This window comes from Parasteatoda tepidariorum, chromosome 7 (genome assembly GCF_982258835.1).
Source record: "Parasteatoda tepidariorum strain Cologne lab strain chromosome 7, Ptep-v5.0, whole genome shotgun sequence".
NCBI classification, from domain to species: Eukaryota; Metazoa; Arthropoda; class Arachnida; order Araneae; family Theridiidae; genus Parasteatoda; species Parasteatoda tepidariorum.
The window spans coordinates 28,513,922-28,532,946 of record NC_141761.1 but is presented as its reverse complement, the minus strand read 5'-3'; the positions used below and the strand labels follow the sequence as shown (position 1 = coordinate 28,532,946).

At 30.4% G+C, this 19,025-nt stretch overlaps 1 protein-coding gene across 2 annotated transcripts in view; it reads left to right on the top strand.

Annotated features, from left to right (window-relative positions):
- The first annotated feature begins 16,647 nt into the window (after positions 1-16,647).
- The window catches only part of LOC107455405 (protein spaetzle), a 31,947-nt gene continuing 29,569 nt past the window's right edge, over positions 16,648-19,025 (top strand). For both annotated transcript variants that reach the window (XR_011637350.2, XM_071183681.2), the window contains exon 1: positions 16,648-17,082. Coding sequence is in view for 1 of the 2 variants with exons in the window: in XM_071183681.2 (XP_071039782.1) it covers positions 17,041-17,082 (42 nt within the window). In the remaining variant the exon portion in view is untranslated. The remainder of the gene's footprint in view (positions 17,083-19,025) is intronic.

Here is a 19,025-nt window from a genome sequence, read left to right as displayed (position 1 = left end):
TTATATAAATATATTCAATTTTTGGTTACGGTGTGATGTTTTTGGTTTCATCAACCAATACGCAAACAAAAAATTATATCTGTCTCCTTCCGCTTCCTGTTACAAACTCACCTTGAACTTTAAACAAAACAACGGAAATGTAAAATGCAAGAAAAAAATTAAAAAAATCAGTAATTCAACTCTTTTTCCTTATTAGTATTTTAATGAATGACGACATAAAATTAAAGTTAATTTTTGATGAATCGGAAAATTTCGTGCTTCCTTTAAGTTTAAATGTTTTTCTTTATTTAAGAGAGAGAGAATATGGTTGTTTAACCAGTTAAGCATGGAGTTTAACTTTAGAGATTCTTCACAGGATATGCAATCAGAATCAAGCAATGACATATTAGAACGCAGAGCAAATGGTCCTATTATAAACTCTTTTAAAAGCCGAGGAAGGATTACATTTCTAATTAATTAAAAATTGTCAACTCATTTCTGAAAAGTAAAAAAATAACGAAGTCCAAAAATAACGAAATATATAAAACACTATATAAAATTAATTCCAAGAGAAAGCGAGAAAGATAGAGAGAGAGGGAAAGCTTTTGAATCGAATGCTTCGAATTCTCGTATTTAATTCGAGGACGTCTAGAGCAGCAATTCCAGGTTCCCAAATGGTTTTCCGCGGAACCCTTAAGTTCCGTGGAATGTTAACAAAGTTTCTGAGAATTAAGAAATTCTTTAACCAGTTATGATTTTGTAAAGATATAATTAAATTTACATCAAATTAATATTTCATTATTTTTTTAATATTTCTGTTATTTTTATGAAATAATTTAATTGATGCGAAGAAAAAAATTTCTAAGCAATGTTTTTTCTAGTAAAAATATTATGAAAAAGACATATGGATTTATGAAAAACTCCAATAGCATTTCGCATCGAATAAATATAACCAAATTCAGCAATGCAGAACTATATTTCTCTGATAACAACTCTCAGCGTTTATTTTCTTTCTTTTACGTTTTTACTTTAATAAAATCCATATTTCAGTTCATTCATTTTCAATTTATGCATGCTCTAAAATCAAATTAAGAACTAGACTTGCCGCTCAAGAACTGTGAATTCAATTGTATGTCACGAAATCCAGTTTTAAGAACTAATATTGAAAAATCAACATGATGAACAAAATTTCCCTCTTCATTCAATCACCAAATATTTTAAAAATTATAAATTAAATTAGATCTTCACATATTTTCTATGTAATTAATAATCGTTCGTAAATTATCTCTTCACAAGCATCATTTTTTAACCGTCGTTGAACAGCCTACCCAATTTTTGGGTTCACGACTACAAATGTTCAACTCCGTACCCTTGTAATTTTGAACCCAATCCAGAAGACAAGGAAACTCCTGGCTCAAGTATTATGAGAAATTTGCCTTCGTGAAGGACTTTTTGATGGAACTAACCCGCATTTGCATTACATGGTGAGGAAAACTTCGAAAAACTACCACGGTTAGCCTGACGGTAAGGGGACTATAACCCATAATCCGTGTACCACTGAGGATATGTTACGTAAGCACTATGGTCGGTACGAGCCCGGTGCGGAATTCTTATCGACCAGCAATCCCTGGGATTCGAAACCGGTTCGAATTCCAGCGAACCTCACTATAAGGCGAATGCTCTATCCCCTGAGCCACCGAGACTCCTTCACAATCATTAACCCCTTAACGATCGGTTAATTTTCGAGAAAACGGTCATAAAAGTGCCTATTTTTTTCTGACATCCAAACATCTTGTCCTGGCGTCTAGTTTAAAATAAACTAACTATCTACAATTACCTTAAAATATCCTGGTACTGCCATCTGGTGTGTAAAATGAGAAATAAAATGTTTTTCGGGCAAAAGAAATGAATTAGTTTTATTCTTATTGGCGCGTTACTACTGAACACTCCAACCCGGAAATTTCACGGGAGCGAGAAATAGAGGGCGAAACATCAGCCCGTCATTTTCACGGGAGCGAGAAGAAATGGGTTAATGAAATATTTTTTTAAAAAAAAACTTGGGGTTCCGCCAAAAGAAAGTCGATTATTTAAGGTTCCACAGCAGAAAAAAATTGGAAATCGCTGGTCTATATAATTCAGCCTCGTAGAGCAAAAGGGCCAGTACTGGCTTTGCTAATTGCATAGAATTTTTAAAAATTAGGACTAAAAATTTGAGCAAATTTCTTCGATTATCAACGTTCGTCGTCCAAATCGCGGTTCACGTATGTTATTGATTTCTGGCCTCGTGCTTCCTTCCCACCACCCTGCAACATGAAATACTTAGTAATTCCAATTGTAATATAAAGACAACATACCACCAATTAATATTCTTGTGGTACTTTACTGATAGTCAATGGTAAATTTTTATTTTATATGCCGATTAAACACATCATACGCACTGCAATAAAGATTTAGTCGGATGTGTATGCAAACACGCTTCTCGCTCCCGTGAAAATGATAGGGTGAAGTTTCGCCCTCTATTTCACGCTCCCGTGAAATTGCGCCAATAAGAATAAAACTAATTCATTTCTTTTGCCTGGAAAACATTTTATTTCTCAATTTACACACTAGATGGGAGTACCATGATATTTTTAAGGCAATTGTAGACAGTTTATTTAAAACTAGATATCAGCACTAATTAAATAGCACTAATAAAAAAATAGGCACTTTTATGACCGTTTTCTTGAAAATTAACCGATCGTTAAGGGGTTAACTGGTTTAAACCCCTGCAATAATGATGAAAATAAAAATTATTTTAAATTTCTGATTCTTCCACTAATCGGGCGTACTTATCATTACCATACTTATCATTATCATTACCATGGCATACTTATTGCTTTATAACAGTTTAATTACGAGTATCTATGATTTCATGACATAAAAAAGCTTGAAATAAATAGCTACTTTTGTCTGCAAGTTTTCAAAATTATTCAGAGATGCTAAAAAGATTCGTTTTATTAATTACAAGAGAAAACAAACCTGCATCATCTAAAACAATTAATATTTTGTAGTGTTGACGTATTTTTTTAACACACAAAATTAACGTATTTGTTGAAAATACAGATTCCAGATTTATTCCACGTTTCTCATGTAGATTGCTTCTGAAGTATTGCGTCATCCGATTACTATAAGAAATGCTGCAAAAAGTAAAATCAGTCATTCGTGTCCAAACAATTAAAGGATGACACTGAATATTTTCAATTGACGCAAAGGAAAAAAATGTTTAGCAGTTGTTTTACGAAAAGAAAGAAATTTCGACACGAGTGATTTTTTTAGAAAAATTAGTTGCATTTTTACAGTCGACTGCATTTTTTTGACGGTCACGAGGGTGATTAAATTAGAGCGTGAAACAGTTGATGTTAGAAGAACTAACCTGAAAGAGAATTACTACAACTCCAATTAGAATTACAACCTTATATTTTACCACGTTTATATTAACTTGCCTTCGTGTATGTCTTTTAGTGTGGAATTTTGCAATCGATTTTAAACTAACTTTCCGATTAGATACAGACTTGAAATTTGGCACATAGTTCAGAATTGGATGACAATGCATGAAAATGAAGAGAAAGAAGACATACTAAGTAAAATAAAATTAAAGAAAAGTTAGTGCTTTCGCAATTGTCTTTTATTGTCGATTCGATTATTTCAAATTAGTGTCACATGTCAGTTGAAAAGTTTTGTGTACAGTGAGTGAGAAAATTGAGATTTTGGAGGTGAGTGCAAAAAAAATCAAAATAAAAAATAATATTTTTAAAAACCACGTTTTTGTAGTGGAGAATAATAATTAAAAAATAAAAATTTGAAAAACGAAAAACATGGGGCGCATGAAATACATAACAGTACATATACACATTTTCTTACTCATGCATATGCACAGCCACATACACATGCATATACATTCAGATACAATTATAATTACATATATACATACACATATTCTCATGAGCACACACACACACTAATATAACATTACTGTTGTGTATTTCATGCTCCCCACGTTTTTCGTTTTTCAAATTTTTATTTTTTAATTATTATTCTCCACTACAAAAATGTGGTTTTTAAAAATATTATTTTTTATTTTGATTTTTTTTTATCATAACAATGCATGCGTAATTTTTAAACAAAACATATCGTCAGTGAGATTTTTATCCTGAACACAACTGCGTGTTTAAGAAAATAAAACGCATATCAAATTACGTGAAAGAAATTGTCAAAGTTATTTCAGAAAACAGACATACCATTTGACTCCGCTTTACAAATTTCTCTTACAAAAATTGTACCTTTCTTTTTAAGAATAGACTAATGCCTCCAAATAAATTCGTTTTGTGATATCCATTTGCCCAAATAATTTATAACCATTTTTCTTATAAATTAATATTTTTTGAAAATATATTAAAAGTCAATCGCTCTTTTACAAGGTTGCCCTAAGTTCCATAAATTTATGATAGTGGTATTAATGAAGCAGTTCGAATTTAGTTTTAATCATAACTTCTTCCTTTAGTGTTTTGAATAAATAATCACCTTAAAAGTTACATCTGTAACATACCCAGCCACCTCGATCCCAAATCAGCTTAATTTACTTTTCAGCCAGCTTAGTTTATAAGAAACATTAAGTTTTAATATATTAGAAGATAGTTCTATAAAATCAAAACTACTTAATAAATATATAATATCAATTACAGTTAAACTAATTTCTGCTCCACAGGGTCGAAACGGAAGTTTATTTAAAAGTAATTTTTGTTTATAAGTTAATTAAATTGTGTAGGTTGACTAGCTACAAACAAATTAATTGAACCGTGGGCAAGATATGATTTAATGCACATTAAAAGGGTACATGAATATGTACATGTTACAAATAAAGATTTAATATTGCATAAAAATTGTAAGTTGTTAGTGAAATTAATTAAACCTTGTGCTTAAGTAGTTTATTTAAAATTAATTTCATTCATAATTTAATCAAATTATATGTAAGTTAAATAGCTACAAACAACTTAACTAAATCAAGGATAAGATATGATTTAGTGCACATAAAAAGTGTACATAGATATGTACATGTTGCATATAAGGATTTTATATAGCGTAAAAATTGTAAAATGTGAGTAAAATTAGTTAAACCTTGTGTCTGAGTAGTTGGAGATTGTTTACCAAAACTTGGTTAACGAAAAGATGCAGACAGAATAAATACTTTTCTTTGGTACTTAACTTCTCTGAGAACAAAAGCCTCATCTAACAATTCAAACAGAAATTCTTACACACACCATAAAATACACCGTCTGCATTGTAAAAAAGAAATGCAAAGTGCTTATATCACATGAAAGCGACAGATGGCAAAAAACCTGGAGAAGATTATCAAGCACCATAAAGAATTTCAACAATAGAAATGGACTTTTGATGTTCGCCATTGTCATTTACAGCGGTTATTTGGTATAAAGAGGCACACATTTTTTGAAGAGACTTGTATTCTCGCTAAAATAGGCCAAATGTGTGTCATATATTCGAGTCACCGACTTTCAATAAATCTCAAGTCCCTGAAAAGGCAACAACTATGTCCGTCTCAGGACATAAACAAAAAAGATCTTTTTTTTTCTCTCTCCTTAAAGCCAAGTAAAAGGGGAGAAAAAAAACTTATAAAGAAATATAGTTTTCTGATAGTTCATAAATAATGCCAATATCTGTGATTATTTTTCTCCCCTGTATCTCAATAAAGCTGTTATATTTCTAAGGGACATTATTAACAATAAGAGAATAAATTAAGAGATAAAACAGTATGGTATGTGGTATGCTGAAAAAAAAGAACTTATTATTTCTGTAAACAAGTGTATACATATTCTTAGAAATACTTATTTTTATAATTCCTGTAATTTTTAAGTGAGGAATTAAGTGAATTTTTAAGTGAAAAAGTTTCCTAACAATAACCCATCATTATTGAAGTCGGGAAGAGCTAATTAAAGATTAAAATTATCGAAAATCAGCATATTTTTTAGTGGGATTGAATTTCGTTCGCTTTTCGTGATGATAATGTTTTTTAGTTTATTTCTTTGAAGGGTTTTAAATATTTATTAGGGGTGGTTAATGTAGAACACTGTGTACATGGTTTATCCGGATAGTAAGTTCCGCTTCGTTCGATCGCCTATTTAATATAATAATCAATCGCGGTTCTGCGCATGCGCACACATGTCTCTGGTGGATGGTCTCTTCGCTGACGAGTCCCGCAGTGGACTGATCGTTAAGACACGGTTCTCAGCAGATCACCGAAGTCAAGCATCACTGGCTGCGGTCAGTGTGCGGGTGGGTGACCCACTTGGATCAGTCTGCGTAGGGACCGAGGGTGTGCGGTATTGGTCCTCGTTAAACTGTGCTACCGTAAAGTGCTCGACTTCGCGTACAGGTCGTTGGGCTACCGAAGCGGGGGTGTGCCATCCCCTCCGCAGAGGATCAAAATTGTGATGGCATGTCTTCGGATCATCCTCAGGGATGTTTCCCAGACCGTCGCCAATAGCCCATTGTGCAGCTCTAGTGCGACGTAAATGAACTACTACTACTACTCTTCGCTGACGACAATACTGTCAGATAGTGTTGCATTCGATGACAATGTTGAGTTGTCGTTCATGGAAACAACTTTATTATCGACAGCACCACCAAACATACCAAAATAAGGCAGCAGAACATCATTTGTCAGTTCCAGTACTAGTCAGCAGAACCTATGGACGTACGATCATGATCATGATTCTAGCCCATACTATGATTCTATATGCTACATCAGTTTTTTTTTCTTCTTGGATATTCGCTGGTCAGTAGCAGTAAGGAGTTAATTTGCTTTCTCAGTAGCTTTGCTGTTCCGGCCTCCTTTTTACCAATAGCATTTAGAAATCCGTCTCTTGCAGGCATCATACTGCTAACAAAATTTCTCCCATGCCGTTTACTACACATTCCATTTATTTGAAATGATTTGCAAAATCCTAAACTATGGCAAACTTTGAACCTAGAGCAGCGATGGCTCAGGGGATAGGGCGTTCGTCTTCCAATGAGGCGAACCGGGTTCGAATCCCAGTCGATACGAATTCCGCATCCAGCTTGTACCGACCACAATGCTGACGTGAAATATCCTCAGTGGTAGACGGATCATGGGTTAGAATCCCCATGCCATCATTCTAACCGTGGGAGTTTCTCGTGGTCTTCCTCTCCATGTAGCGCAAATGCGGGGTTAGTTCCATCAAAAAGTCCTCCACGAAGGCAAATTTCTCCCAATACTCGACCCAGGAGTTCCCTTGTCTTCTGGATTGGATTCAAAAATACAAGGCTACGGAGTTGAACACTAGTAGTCGTAAAGCCAAAAATTGGGTCGGCTGTCATAAAAAAATAAAAAACTTCGAACCTCCGGCAAACATCTGTTGTTTTTCGTTCTTCTTCACTCTTGCCAATAGTATACCTTTGAGTAAAATCACCGAAGTCACGCCGGGAAGACAAAATATTTCGTAAATTGCAATAAAAAAGTGTTTCTTTTAGTGAGGGAATGCGAGGGTAAATTCTTTGGTCATCATACTTACATAATCCTCGATTATTACTCAACGATAACCTTAACCTTGGCCGTTATTGTAAAAAAAGCTCTAGGTCAGTGTTGTTCGATTTAATTTTCTTTCAACACACATTATTGAAGATTATCAACTTATAATACTAGGAAATATCAATGAAAACAATATATTTATTCTAAGATAACGTAACGTACAGTATTCCAAACAAAGGTATTCCCTTTTTTTACATAAACAAAAATAAACATTGTTCAAAATTCAGTTATTCTGCAGTTTGCTTATGCGTACCGCAACAAATCATTATCGTTTGCCGTATTACTTTTGCTCGTCGCCATTGGAAACGGAAATTCTCAGTCAAGAAACAAAACGGTTTTTACTTTAATTTAATTCTCAATCAATACGTAAACTTTGAAAAAAATGCTTAATCGAGTATTCGGCACCATAGATTGAAGATTATCAACTAATAATAATAGGAAATATCAATGAAAACAATGTATTTATTCTAAGATAACGTAACGTACAATATTCCAAACAAAGGTATTCCTTTTTTTTACATAAACAAAAATAAACATTGTTCAAAATTCAGTTATTCTGCAGTTTGCTTATGCGTACCGCAACATTGTATTATCGTTTGCCGTATTACTTTTGCTCGTCGCCATTGGAAACGGAAATTCTCAGTGAAGAAACAAAACGGTTTTTACTTTAATTTAATTCTCAATCAATACGTAAACTTTGAAAAAAATGCTTAATCGAGTATTCGGCACCATAGATTGAAGATTATCAACTAATAATAATAGGAAATATCAATGAAAACAATGTATTTATTCTAAGATAACGTAACGTACAATATTCCAAACAAAGGTATTCCTTTTTTTTACATAAACAAAAATAAACATTGTTCAAAATTCAGTTATTTTGCAGTTTGCTTATGAGTACTTCAACACACATGGTGAGATCAATTTTTGCACATACATATAAAAACGGGTATTAGAGAAATATGATTCGAAACTTGTAAGTAATTAAGTTGTTAGAAACTTGAATTTCAACCCATTAGCCCTTTCACGCAGATGGGGACACCGGTGTCCCTTTCATATATTTTTTTTCAAAGGCTCTAATTAAACGAAAAATTATATTTGAAATTATATTATGAAATATATTATGAAAAATATATTATGAAAAAATATAATTTGGAAAAGTATTTTTTGATTATAAAAAACAGTCTAATATAAATCTGTTTATCGGAGTTTTTTTTCTACTATAATATAAAATCCAAAAAAAAAAAAAGTAGTTTGAAAATTTTTTTGTTTCATTCATGTTCAAAAATGTATCAATAATTGATTTCGTAAATTAAAGAAATTTCAATGATGAGTAACTGTTTCTCTTCGATCTAATAACTGCAAATAATTGCAAATAGGAAAAATTATTATTTCGAATTTAGACGCGTTTTTATCTATAACGCAGATACCTCTGTTTCATGCTGTATTTCATAAACTTATATTATTATAATGGTAAATATAATATTTTCTCCTTATTCTGACCTAAATTAATACGAAATAATAAATAAAAAAAAGCATGAAAAATATGTTTTATAAAAATTCTGTGTCAGTGAGTTAATTCCCGGCAGAAAAAGTTTATAAAGGGAAAGAAACATTAAAAAAGTGGTACCAGATATTTGTTTATACTAATGGATATTTCCTTCTGCTACCTACCACTTCAAAAAACACCGTGCATTGAATTCGGATACAAATTAAAATATTTATACTATTAATATAAATATATAGTTGGCAGAAATATCTTATTTTTGAAAAATAAATTCCAACAATGAAACACTTATGGCACCACTTTCTTTTGTTTTAAAAAAAAGGACGCTATGCATTAATAAGTTAATGTAAAAAATAAAAAAATTTTAGTAAATAATCAATTGAAGCAAATAAACAATAAACTAAATGAACTGAAACAAATTTAAACGATAAGAAATAATTGTCAAATCATGTTCTATTTTTTTCTTAAATAATTTTAGCTTAAATTTAAACTTAATAAAGAATTGTATATAAATGGATTTCAGAGCCAGGAAATAATCTGTGAAAGTTTTTTATTGTCTATTTCGAACTGAGTTAAAATTTGCTTAAAAAATCTAATTTTAATTCGAATATGACGCGAGTTTTTAAAATATCAGAAAACAATATTGGTTCTAAAAGGTTGTTAAATTTAAGTATTATTATCTTTTAAGAAGCGATATTAGAAAGATATTTCCAAACTTTACGTAACATACAAACAATTTTTGTACGAAATATATTCCACAGAAGTCTTAATGAGTTATATTTCCTTCAAAACAAATTAAAAGGTCTAAAGCTGGAAAAATATACCTTTTTCCGGGACATTTTTGCAATCATTTTTGCTCTTAAAATTTCATTTTATTTTATTTATTAAAAAAAAACTAATTTTCATTTACTTCCTTTGAAATCAAAGTTTGTGTTGCAATCAAGTATTATTAGAAGTACAACATTATTTTGAGTATTATTTACTTGACGAATTTCGATTTCAATTGATAGAAAACAAAGAACGCCTATAGTTCCATCGTAATAAATACTTTTAATAGTTTGATTCCTTGTTTGTTAGTTTTTTTAAATTTGTTTAAAAATAATTTATCATAAATGAACACTTTTATGGGAAATAGTAAATGAGTAATTTTATTTTGATGTATTTTAATTCATAAAAAAATTATTTCTTGAAATTAAAAATAAATAAAAATAACAACCCCTAATGTCTAACCCACAATTTCTCAATCCGATCTTGTGAAATATTTCCGTGTTTTATAGAGGTACTGGTATTATTCTGGTAAGGTTTGTAATTCGGCACTTAAACAATTCTTTGATCGGTTTGATACTGATAATTCACATGCTCGCTACAATGAAAAATAATTTTGCAATAAATTGTGGCACTTAGGTTAGTTTCTGATAATTCACATACTCGCTACAATGAAAAATATTTTGAGCCTAATCTGATTTAAATATAAGTAAAATTTATACTAATTCCAATGCGAATAGAATTTTCGCTATTCAAATAATAAAATAGCGAAACCAAATTATGTAACTATGTGTAGATAGCAAAAGAATCTAAGTAAATGGGAAATAAAAAACGCAAATAAACATTTAAAAAAATAAATAACTGAATTTAATGTGATTGCTGCTGTTGTTTACAGTTGGCTAACATGCCAGTATACCAATGTATAAGTTTTCTTAAGTCAACTTTTCAAATTCTCAAAATTTTAGGAATAACAGGAGGTCTACTTAAACACCGGTAATAAAGTCTGATTGTGAAATATACATGCATTATAGACAATGAGAATAGATATGAATAACTCCGCATCAATATACCTTTACGAATTCGATGCGCTTATATTAGTTTTATTATTTATTCCCATGCAATATATAGGTATTTTTACAATATTCAAGACGATTGGAATAGATTATCCCAGGAGATTTCTAGGAAAACGGGAAAAGTCGCAAACTATAAACTCATAACATACTTGTTTTAATATGCCAGCATTAACATAAACAGTTTTTCTTACTTAAATTTCAACGCTGCCAAAATCGGATTGAAAGGGTTAAATTACATTCATAAAAAAAAGCTGAGAATAAGAGAAATTAAATAATTTACACAAGGTATTTTCAAAAAAGTATAACACAGTAAAAATTAAGATTCCAAATTATCATTTGTGTAGAATTCATTAACGTTAGCAGTATTCTCTTACGGGATTCCACTCTACAATGGATTCTACTTCATCTGCCGAGTTCAAAAAATCGTCTGCCGAAGAATACGAATATCCACACTTTTTAAATATTTTGCAATAACATTTGAATCTACATTTCTAGTGATTATTTTGTCACGTGTCTAGTATCATTCGATACATGACGTCTATAGTAATAATAATCGACTTTTGCACCCGACGTAACAAAAAATTGCTCTCTCGTAATAAAAAAAAGAGGATCGAATAATAAAACGACTATGATAAATGTCAATTTTTGATGTCAAATCCGTAACAATAACGTAAAGCAAGCGCATTTAAGTCGATTTTAACGTTTTATTTCAATAAAACTCCTAACCGAAGTAACATAATTTCACGTAAATGAAATACAGATTACAAAGTGTTAATTGGTTTTTGCATAAAGATGGGGATATTCTTTTTCAGTTTTCATCCAGAATTGATACATGTTCGTTGTGAGTTTAATCATAGATATGAAGGTAGTTCAGTAATTTTTTTTTCTTCTGTGGTAGTAAGTTCTATCGTATTCGATATTGAATAAATATCAAATTTAAGACCGACCAGGCTATCTAGGGGCCGGGATAGCCTGGACTGTAGGGTGCTGACCCATGTCCGAGAGTTCGTGGGTTCGAACCCCGCTGGCCGAAGACTCCCCGTGTAGTAAAGTGACTGATGCATGTTAAATCTGTCGAGTTGCAAAAGTCCTCCATGTTTCCATAACAAATCTTTACCTCTGGGGGTACTGGATTGGAGATCGATCGTTCTCTGATTCAGGTCAAAATTACGATCTGTGGATGAATGAATGAATGTATGAATGGGTCCGCTCTGTTAACGGGTGCGACGTATGGTGTGGCAGAAGGCGAATTCTTGGCCATAGATGGCGCCACTGGAAAACAAGAACAATCGCACACCCTCTGCCTAAACAGGCATACGTCAACAACAGCAACATCAAATTTAAGGGAATGATATTTGCCGACCAGTAACGGGCCGCGTATCAGCGATTGAGGAACATTAATCTCGCCGACATATTTATGCAGATTTTGACGCATTTTTGAAGCATAAAATAACCAGCAAAATAAAGCTATGTTTCAGAAACATGAAGAACAAATAAATTAGCCAACAATTTCGGTAGATTTCTTTTTATACGTATACAATTTCTTCCGATTCAATTTAATTTCATATGAAATGGCTTCCTCGTTTTTCATGTAGTCAGGCAATTCATTATAAGGAATTAAATACGTTTTTCATATTATAAGGAATTTCATTAAAAAAGAAAGAGATGAAAATATTACTTTATCTGCATTGAATGACAGTTATAAAAGCAGGCAGTTATAAAACTTGCAACACTATAACACAATATTTTATCTAGTTTAGAGGAAACCGAAACAATGGGCACGATTTCCACAGTATAATTTTGCTTCATTCAAATTGTGTGACGTCCATCATTTTGAATCTTTTTGTTCAGACAGAAGAGCGTCATTTAACGGCTGTGATGGCTTGTATTTTCAGAAATCTCTGTATCTGTAACTGAATCGTGTCTGTTATGAATGAAACATGTTATTTTCAAGGATCAATAACAAAACATTAGGCACAAAAGCACAATTTGATTGTCTAAAGCTTATTTTTTATACAGTCAAACCTCGATATCTCGAACTTGAAGGGAGAGGAGAAAAAATTCGAGATACCGAAAATTCGAATTATCGAAAATCGCATGTTGGTCGAATTAAGAAAATTGCTCTTTATATACCTTACTAACACCATATTTATTCGAAAAATACTTAAAAAGATTCAATTGTTGTTTGCTTTAGAGATGTGTAAGAAAGTTTGTCTATAACACTTTCTAAGTGGACTATGGCTTTAAATGTCTCCTCTGACATATTCAGCTGCCTCTCAATAAATCTCCTTACAGCAGTGGTCCCCAACCTTTTTGTACCTAAGAGCAAATACCAGAATATCGGTCGAATGGCGGGCACCATTTATTTTTTCAAGATAAATTTATAGTTGGTAGACATAGGTAATAATACACACTACATAAAGTGCACAAAAAATTAATTTTAATAATTAATTTAACATATGAATATAATTAGCATTAATATTCTTGTGTAAATTATATCATTACTAAATTGCTTTCAAAACATACGAAGTATAAAAATTACTTATAAAATACAGTCAGTGTGGTGTTTGGCATGGCATTTCTCTGGCCAGCACTACATAAGTGGGAGAATATAATGCTCTTTTTAAGAATGGAATTTATTCCTTCAACTATATTCTAAAATTTCTCATGTGATATAATAGTTTTGAGGATAATGTCGTTCTGAAGATCCACAATTTCTATCTCCAAATCTTCTCGCTTTACTTGAAGAAATTCTGAAATGTATGCTGCTATTACGGTTACGTTTATTTGGATGGTAAAAGGATTAACAAAAAAGTTATCAAAGTCTTGATGATATTAAAATGTTGAAAGCGCTTTTTAAATTGATCTTTAGGCAATTGGAGGTTGATGACAAATATTAATAAGTCTATTTCACTGTCACCTATAATTTTTTTCATGTTTGGAAACTGCACAAGAGACTTCATTTTCGAATGTGATATTCACAAGACTAGTTTAGCTCTGAACGAGTTCATAGCCTCTATCATTTTTGCTTCGTATTTGTCCTTTCCCTGCAGCTCCAAGTTTGAATTATTTAGTTTTTCCATTATGTCCGTTATGAAAGACAAATCTGCTAGCCAAAGAGGATCTCTTTGTTCTAAAAATGTTTGATTTTTGGCTTCAAAATAATTTTTTATTTCTCCAATTAAATGTAGAAATCTATCAAGTACTTTGCCTTTACTGAGCCAGCGTACTTCAGTATGTATTTGCATAGCATTTATTGGAAATGGAAAACTGAAATATTTTATTGTTGGACATAAGCAGCGGGCGCACCTACATCGATCGACGGGCGCCAAGGTGCCCGCGGGCATAGGGTTGGGGACCCCTGCCTTACAGTGTCCACTGCAGAAAGTGCTTGTTTGAGAATTGGTTATGATTATGAGAATCGTTTTTCTGTTCTTAAATTTTTTGGGGGGGAATATTATTTTTATTTTCAGGAAAAAAATTTACACTATTTATGGAGAAAAAAAATTCAAGTTATCGATAGATTAGCAAAAAAAAAATTCGAGATATCAAGTTTTTTTTTTAACATTGAGTGTATAGGAAATTTGAAGGGAATTTTTTTTTTCTTCGAGATATCGAAAAATTCGTGAAATCGAGGTTCAAGTTAGCGAAGTTCGACTGTATATATTTTCGTTTTATTTAAACTACACTTTATTAATTTATTTTAAAGTTTCTTTTATTGTCTAAGTGTCCTTAAAAAAAATAAAGAAATTGAAAAGACGGACTTAAGTCTTTTATAATATTCATGATTATAAAATAATCCTTTTTTAATATTCATGATCTGTTAGTGATTTAGTTCAACCAATAAAAGTTTTCATAATTGAACACGTGGATTCAATTGCTTTTCATCCAATAATAAATATCGTCATCAATAGTTTAAATAATTTTTTGAGCTTCTTTTCAATAATTCAGTCAAACATAAATTCGAAAACATTCAAATGTAATCAATTAAATTTGAACATTCAACACTGATAGCTGTTTTTTCAGATTAATTTTAGACGAAAATCTAAATCTATATCTGTTTCAGTTGTTTCTACAACGAAGCATTATTCCAAGACATTTTGTAACAGATATTTACGACAAATACTACTTTGTATTGTAAGAGTAGTTACATGTTATTTGAAAATATCTGTTATGACTTACCTTTAGTTTACAGGTATATAACCAACAATAACGTAACGAGTAATTCCATAAAGTTGGTTTTAATCGTGCAATTTTAAAAAGCCATAGTTAAAATACCTTAATTGAATTTTTTTACAAATATTTTGAGTGCTAAAATAAACAGGTTTTTTTTAATGTATTTAGACAAAAGTTGGTACTTTATTCTTTTTACTGAATTATAATATTGTGAACAATTTTTATGCACTGAAGCAGTTCTCGCTAGTTTGTCTGGAATAGGGTGTCTGGATTTTTAGAAAGACGAGTTTTAAAAATATTGCTGCTTATAAAATTATTTATTTTTATTGTCACCTGATAAAGACACAATTTCCTAAAAAAAGTCATGAGTTTGTAAGAATTCTTCAGTTTTTGTACTTGATACTTGCCTCGATCCATATTTTATCTACTTCCATATTTTTAATTATTTGATTTATATTGCATAGTAAAATTATGTTGTGCTTTCTGTGTACCTTGAATTGTTAACTTATAAATACTATTGAATTGTAATTTTTTCTCACATACTTTATACACTTATCTGAATAGCTTCTTTGTAAGACAGTGAGCAAAAAAAGGAAACTCTCGGAATAATTTTTGTTCTAATGATCAGATTTTGACAAACTAAGTTATTAGTTCAAAAGGATGACCTGATATATGCAAGTTAACTAGTGTTAATGTTATATATTAACTAAGCTGCAGAATCAGGGACAAAAACGCACTTTCTCTGAATAAACAACTTTTTCCTAACGGTCTTGGATTTAAACCATCAAAATACGGGGAGTTGCCTCAATTTGAAAAACATGGCTCAATTTAGACAGAAAAGCGGTTGGACCGCTTGATGTAAATTTTCCTTTTTGAGTATTTATCTCGGGCGAACTAAAAAATTTTAGTACCGAAAAAAAAATGTAAAAAAATGACTTTTAATAATTATTTATTTTTTATTAATAATGATAAAAATGTTTTTTAATTGTAGAAATGCAAATTCTTACTTTCGTTTTAAACAGTGAAAAGTTGATGTAACAAAATACAACATTTAAACAAAATTAGTCAAATAGTTCTTAAGATAGAAAAATTTAACAATACGTCTTTCTTGTTTGCTAAAAATCATAATTTGAGTTCAACCTTTTAATCATTATTTAGATTCTTCAACCTTTATCACCCACTTTTAAAACTTTTTCAGTTTTTTTTACAGCTTTTAAAAATGTATGTTCGTGTTTCGTTCATATTTATTAGTGAAACAAAAAAAATGTTAATTAAGAGTTAAAATTTTAAAAATATAAAAAATGAAGAAAAAGAAAACCAATAAAACTGACAAAAGATATGAATTTTCTTTTCCTCCCTCATTTTTATTTTTTTTTTGTTTAATTTTTTTTTTTAAATTTAGAAAGTGAGTACCTTTTCTCAAGCTTTGTCATCTGTTTTTAAAACCTCATTTCAAATTGTGAACGAGGTCAACTTTGTTGTCAATCTTTCATGAATTTGCATCCTCCAAGAAAGATAAATACTCATCACGGATGCTACAGATAGTGTCAAGAGAACAGGTTTAGAAATCAGCTGTCTGTTCCTTGGAAAATTAAAGCCGTGTTTCAATTTCCGACTCCAATTATAACACTTCAGTATTTGGCTGCTGACCAAAACAAACTGCGGACTTTCCTGAAATCATCACCGGACATTAAACAAACGAAATGAAATGAAAGTCCATTGAAATAAAAGTTTTTGTTACACCTCGTAGAAATGGGCCCGAATGGGGTTGATCTCGTGACGTCACATTTCCTACATTATAGACGTCATGACCTTGAATTAAAATAATAACAAAAAAATAATGATCTTGGTGACTTTTCTCCTAGTTGTACCTTATCTGTCACTAACTTCCCCCAACAGGTAGTTATGTCGAATTTCTGGGACAAGTTCCGCTAAAAATGGCTTTCAAATGGCACCGGGCAATTACCAACTGTTTTTTGGTAAGTGAACATTTTTATATAATTTTGTCGTGATTACGGAAAAACACGCGTGAATGAGTTATTTTTCTATCAATAATTACATCTGTGCGAAGCATAACCATAAAAAAGAAACAATATTGACTAAATCATCCAAACAAAATTAAGTTTGATTTATTTGTCACTAAAGTAAATGAAAAAAATTTTTTAAAAATTTAAATTTTTTTTTTAATTATGTTGTATTAATGTAGTATTATATATATGTGTAATGTAGTATTATATTTTATGGTTTATTGTTTTGTTTTTACAGAAGAGTGATTTTTTTTTTACACTTATTTCTAAAATTGCTTTCATAATTTTATGTTTGCATACATCTTTCATTATATGACGCTCCGTGTGTATTATATATAATTGTTTTTAAGCATACTTTTACTTGCATTACCTTTTTAATTTTTAACACCCAAATATGATGTAAAAGCTTGAATTATTATAATTTTTTCTTTATGTATATGCCAATGGTGAGAAATATTTTTTTTTTTCTAAAATAAATTCATATTGATCCTAAGTTGGTGATAAAAGTCATACTTATATTTCTTTCAGAACATTTAATGTTTCTAAGCAAATATAATGATATTTTTTACGGTTTAAACAGATGTTAGTTGACTTTAACGTATATGAAATAAACTATTAGCTTTTTTAGCATTTTTTTTATTTACTTTTTTTACCATCTACCTTGACAAAAAAGTTTGTTTTGGGATTGAAATAACGATAAAGTTCTGTCGCACTTAAAGGCAAATTACCGTATTCGAGTAGATAGAAATAACAAATACGCGAACTACGATTACTGCCTTGATAACGTATGCGTCAAATGTATAAACAAATATTTAAAAAAGCGATAAATTGAGATTAAGAGTAAGTGAAACTCTGTTATATTTATTTTACTTGGAAAGTTAAACTTACATACATTTTGATTTTTATAGATACAAAAAATCTAAAAAATTTTTAAAAAAAAGTTTGCAAATTTCTATGGCAATTTATTAAATAAATAATAAATAAAATTAAGCAGGTAAATAACATGACGTTTATGTTAATAAAGGTTGCGTTAATAAACAGGTCCTGTTGTCCTGTTTATGTTAATGAACAAGTCTATTTATCATAAATATTATTAATGTGTTCTTTGCCAAAATATTTTTAAACCATTTTGTATGCGATTTTCGTATTTCTTTTAAAATTAAATTTTTATTCAATGGTAAAAATGAGTTGCATGAGGATCTGTAAGTGGGAAATGGATTTCTTAAATCATATCTTGTAAGAGTAAAATATTCTGCATTTAAACATTTTAGTTTCATGAAGCAAATGGCGTTTAGTTGCTTAGTTATGTTTATTCCAATTCTACAATGCACATCCGTTCGTATTTTCTTCATCGGATTTTTCTTATTTTTAATTGAATTTGGCGATTTCGCTCCATGCTCACACCCCTCATCAACACCTTTATTGCTCCTTCTAATTCATAATATTTTTTCTTTCTTTTAAGTCCATATTTTTTTAAAAGACTATTTTGTTAAAAAATAACTTTCATAATTTTATGAAATAACATTTTGTTAATATATTAATCGTAGTAAAATGAATGATTACATAGATTTGTAAAATAATCCAATGTACGGCAAAAAAAATTAAACATAGGAATACCTATTGTATAGAGCAATACAAAGCAATAAATGGATAATAAACTAACTTCTTGACAATATATAACGATAACCTTACACAAAAAAGCTGTTCACATTCGAAGAGATTTTTGTCACCATGAGTTTTTTTCTTTATGTTTGTAAAAATTTCGAAATAAATATTAAGATTTATATCTCGCAACATCTAATAATTATTCACATTTTATTCATATTTTTGGAACTTTTATTTATTCATATTTTTGTTACTTTTGGCAATAGGTTAAGAGCTTGCTTATAAAATAA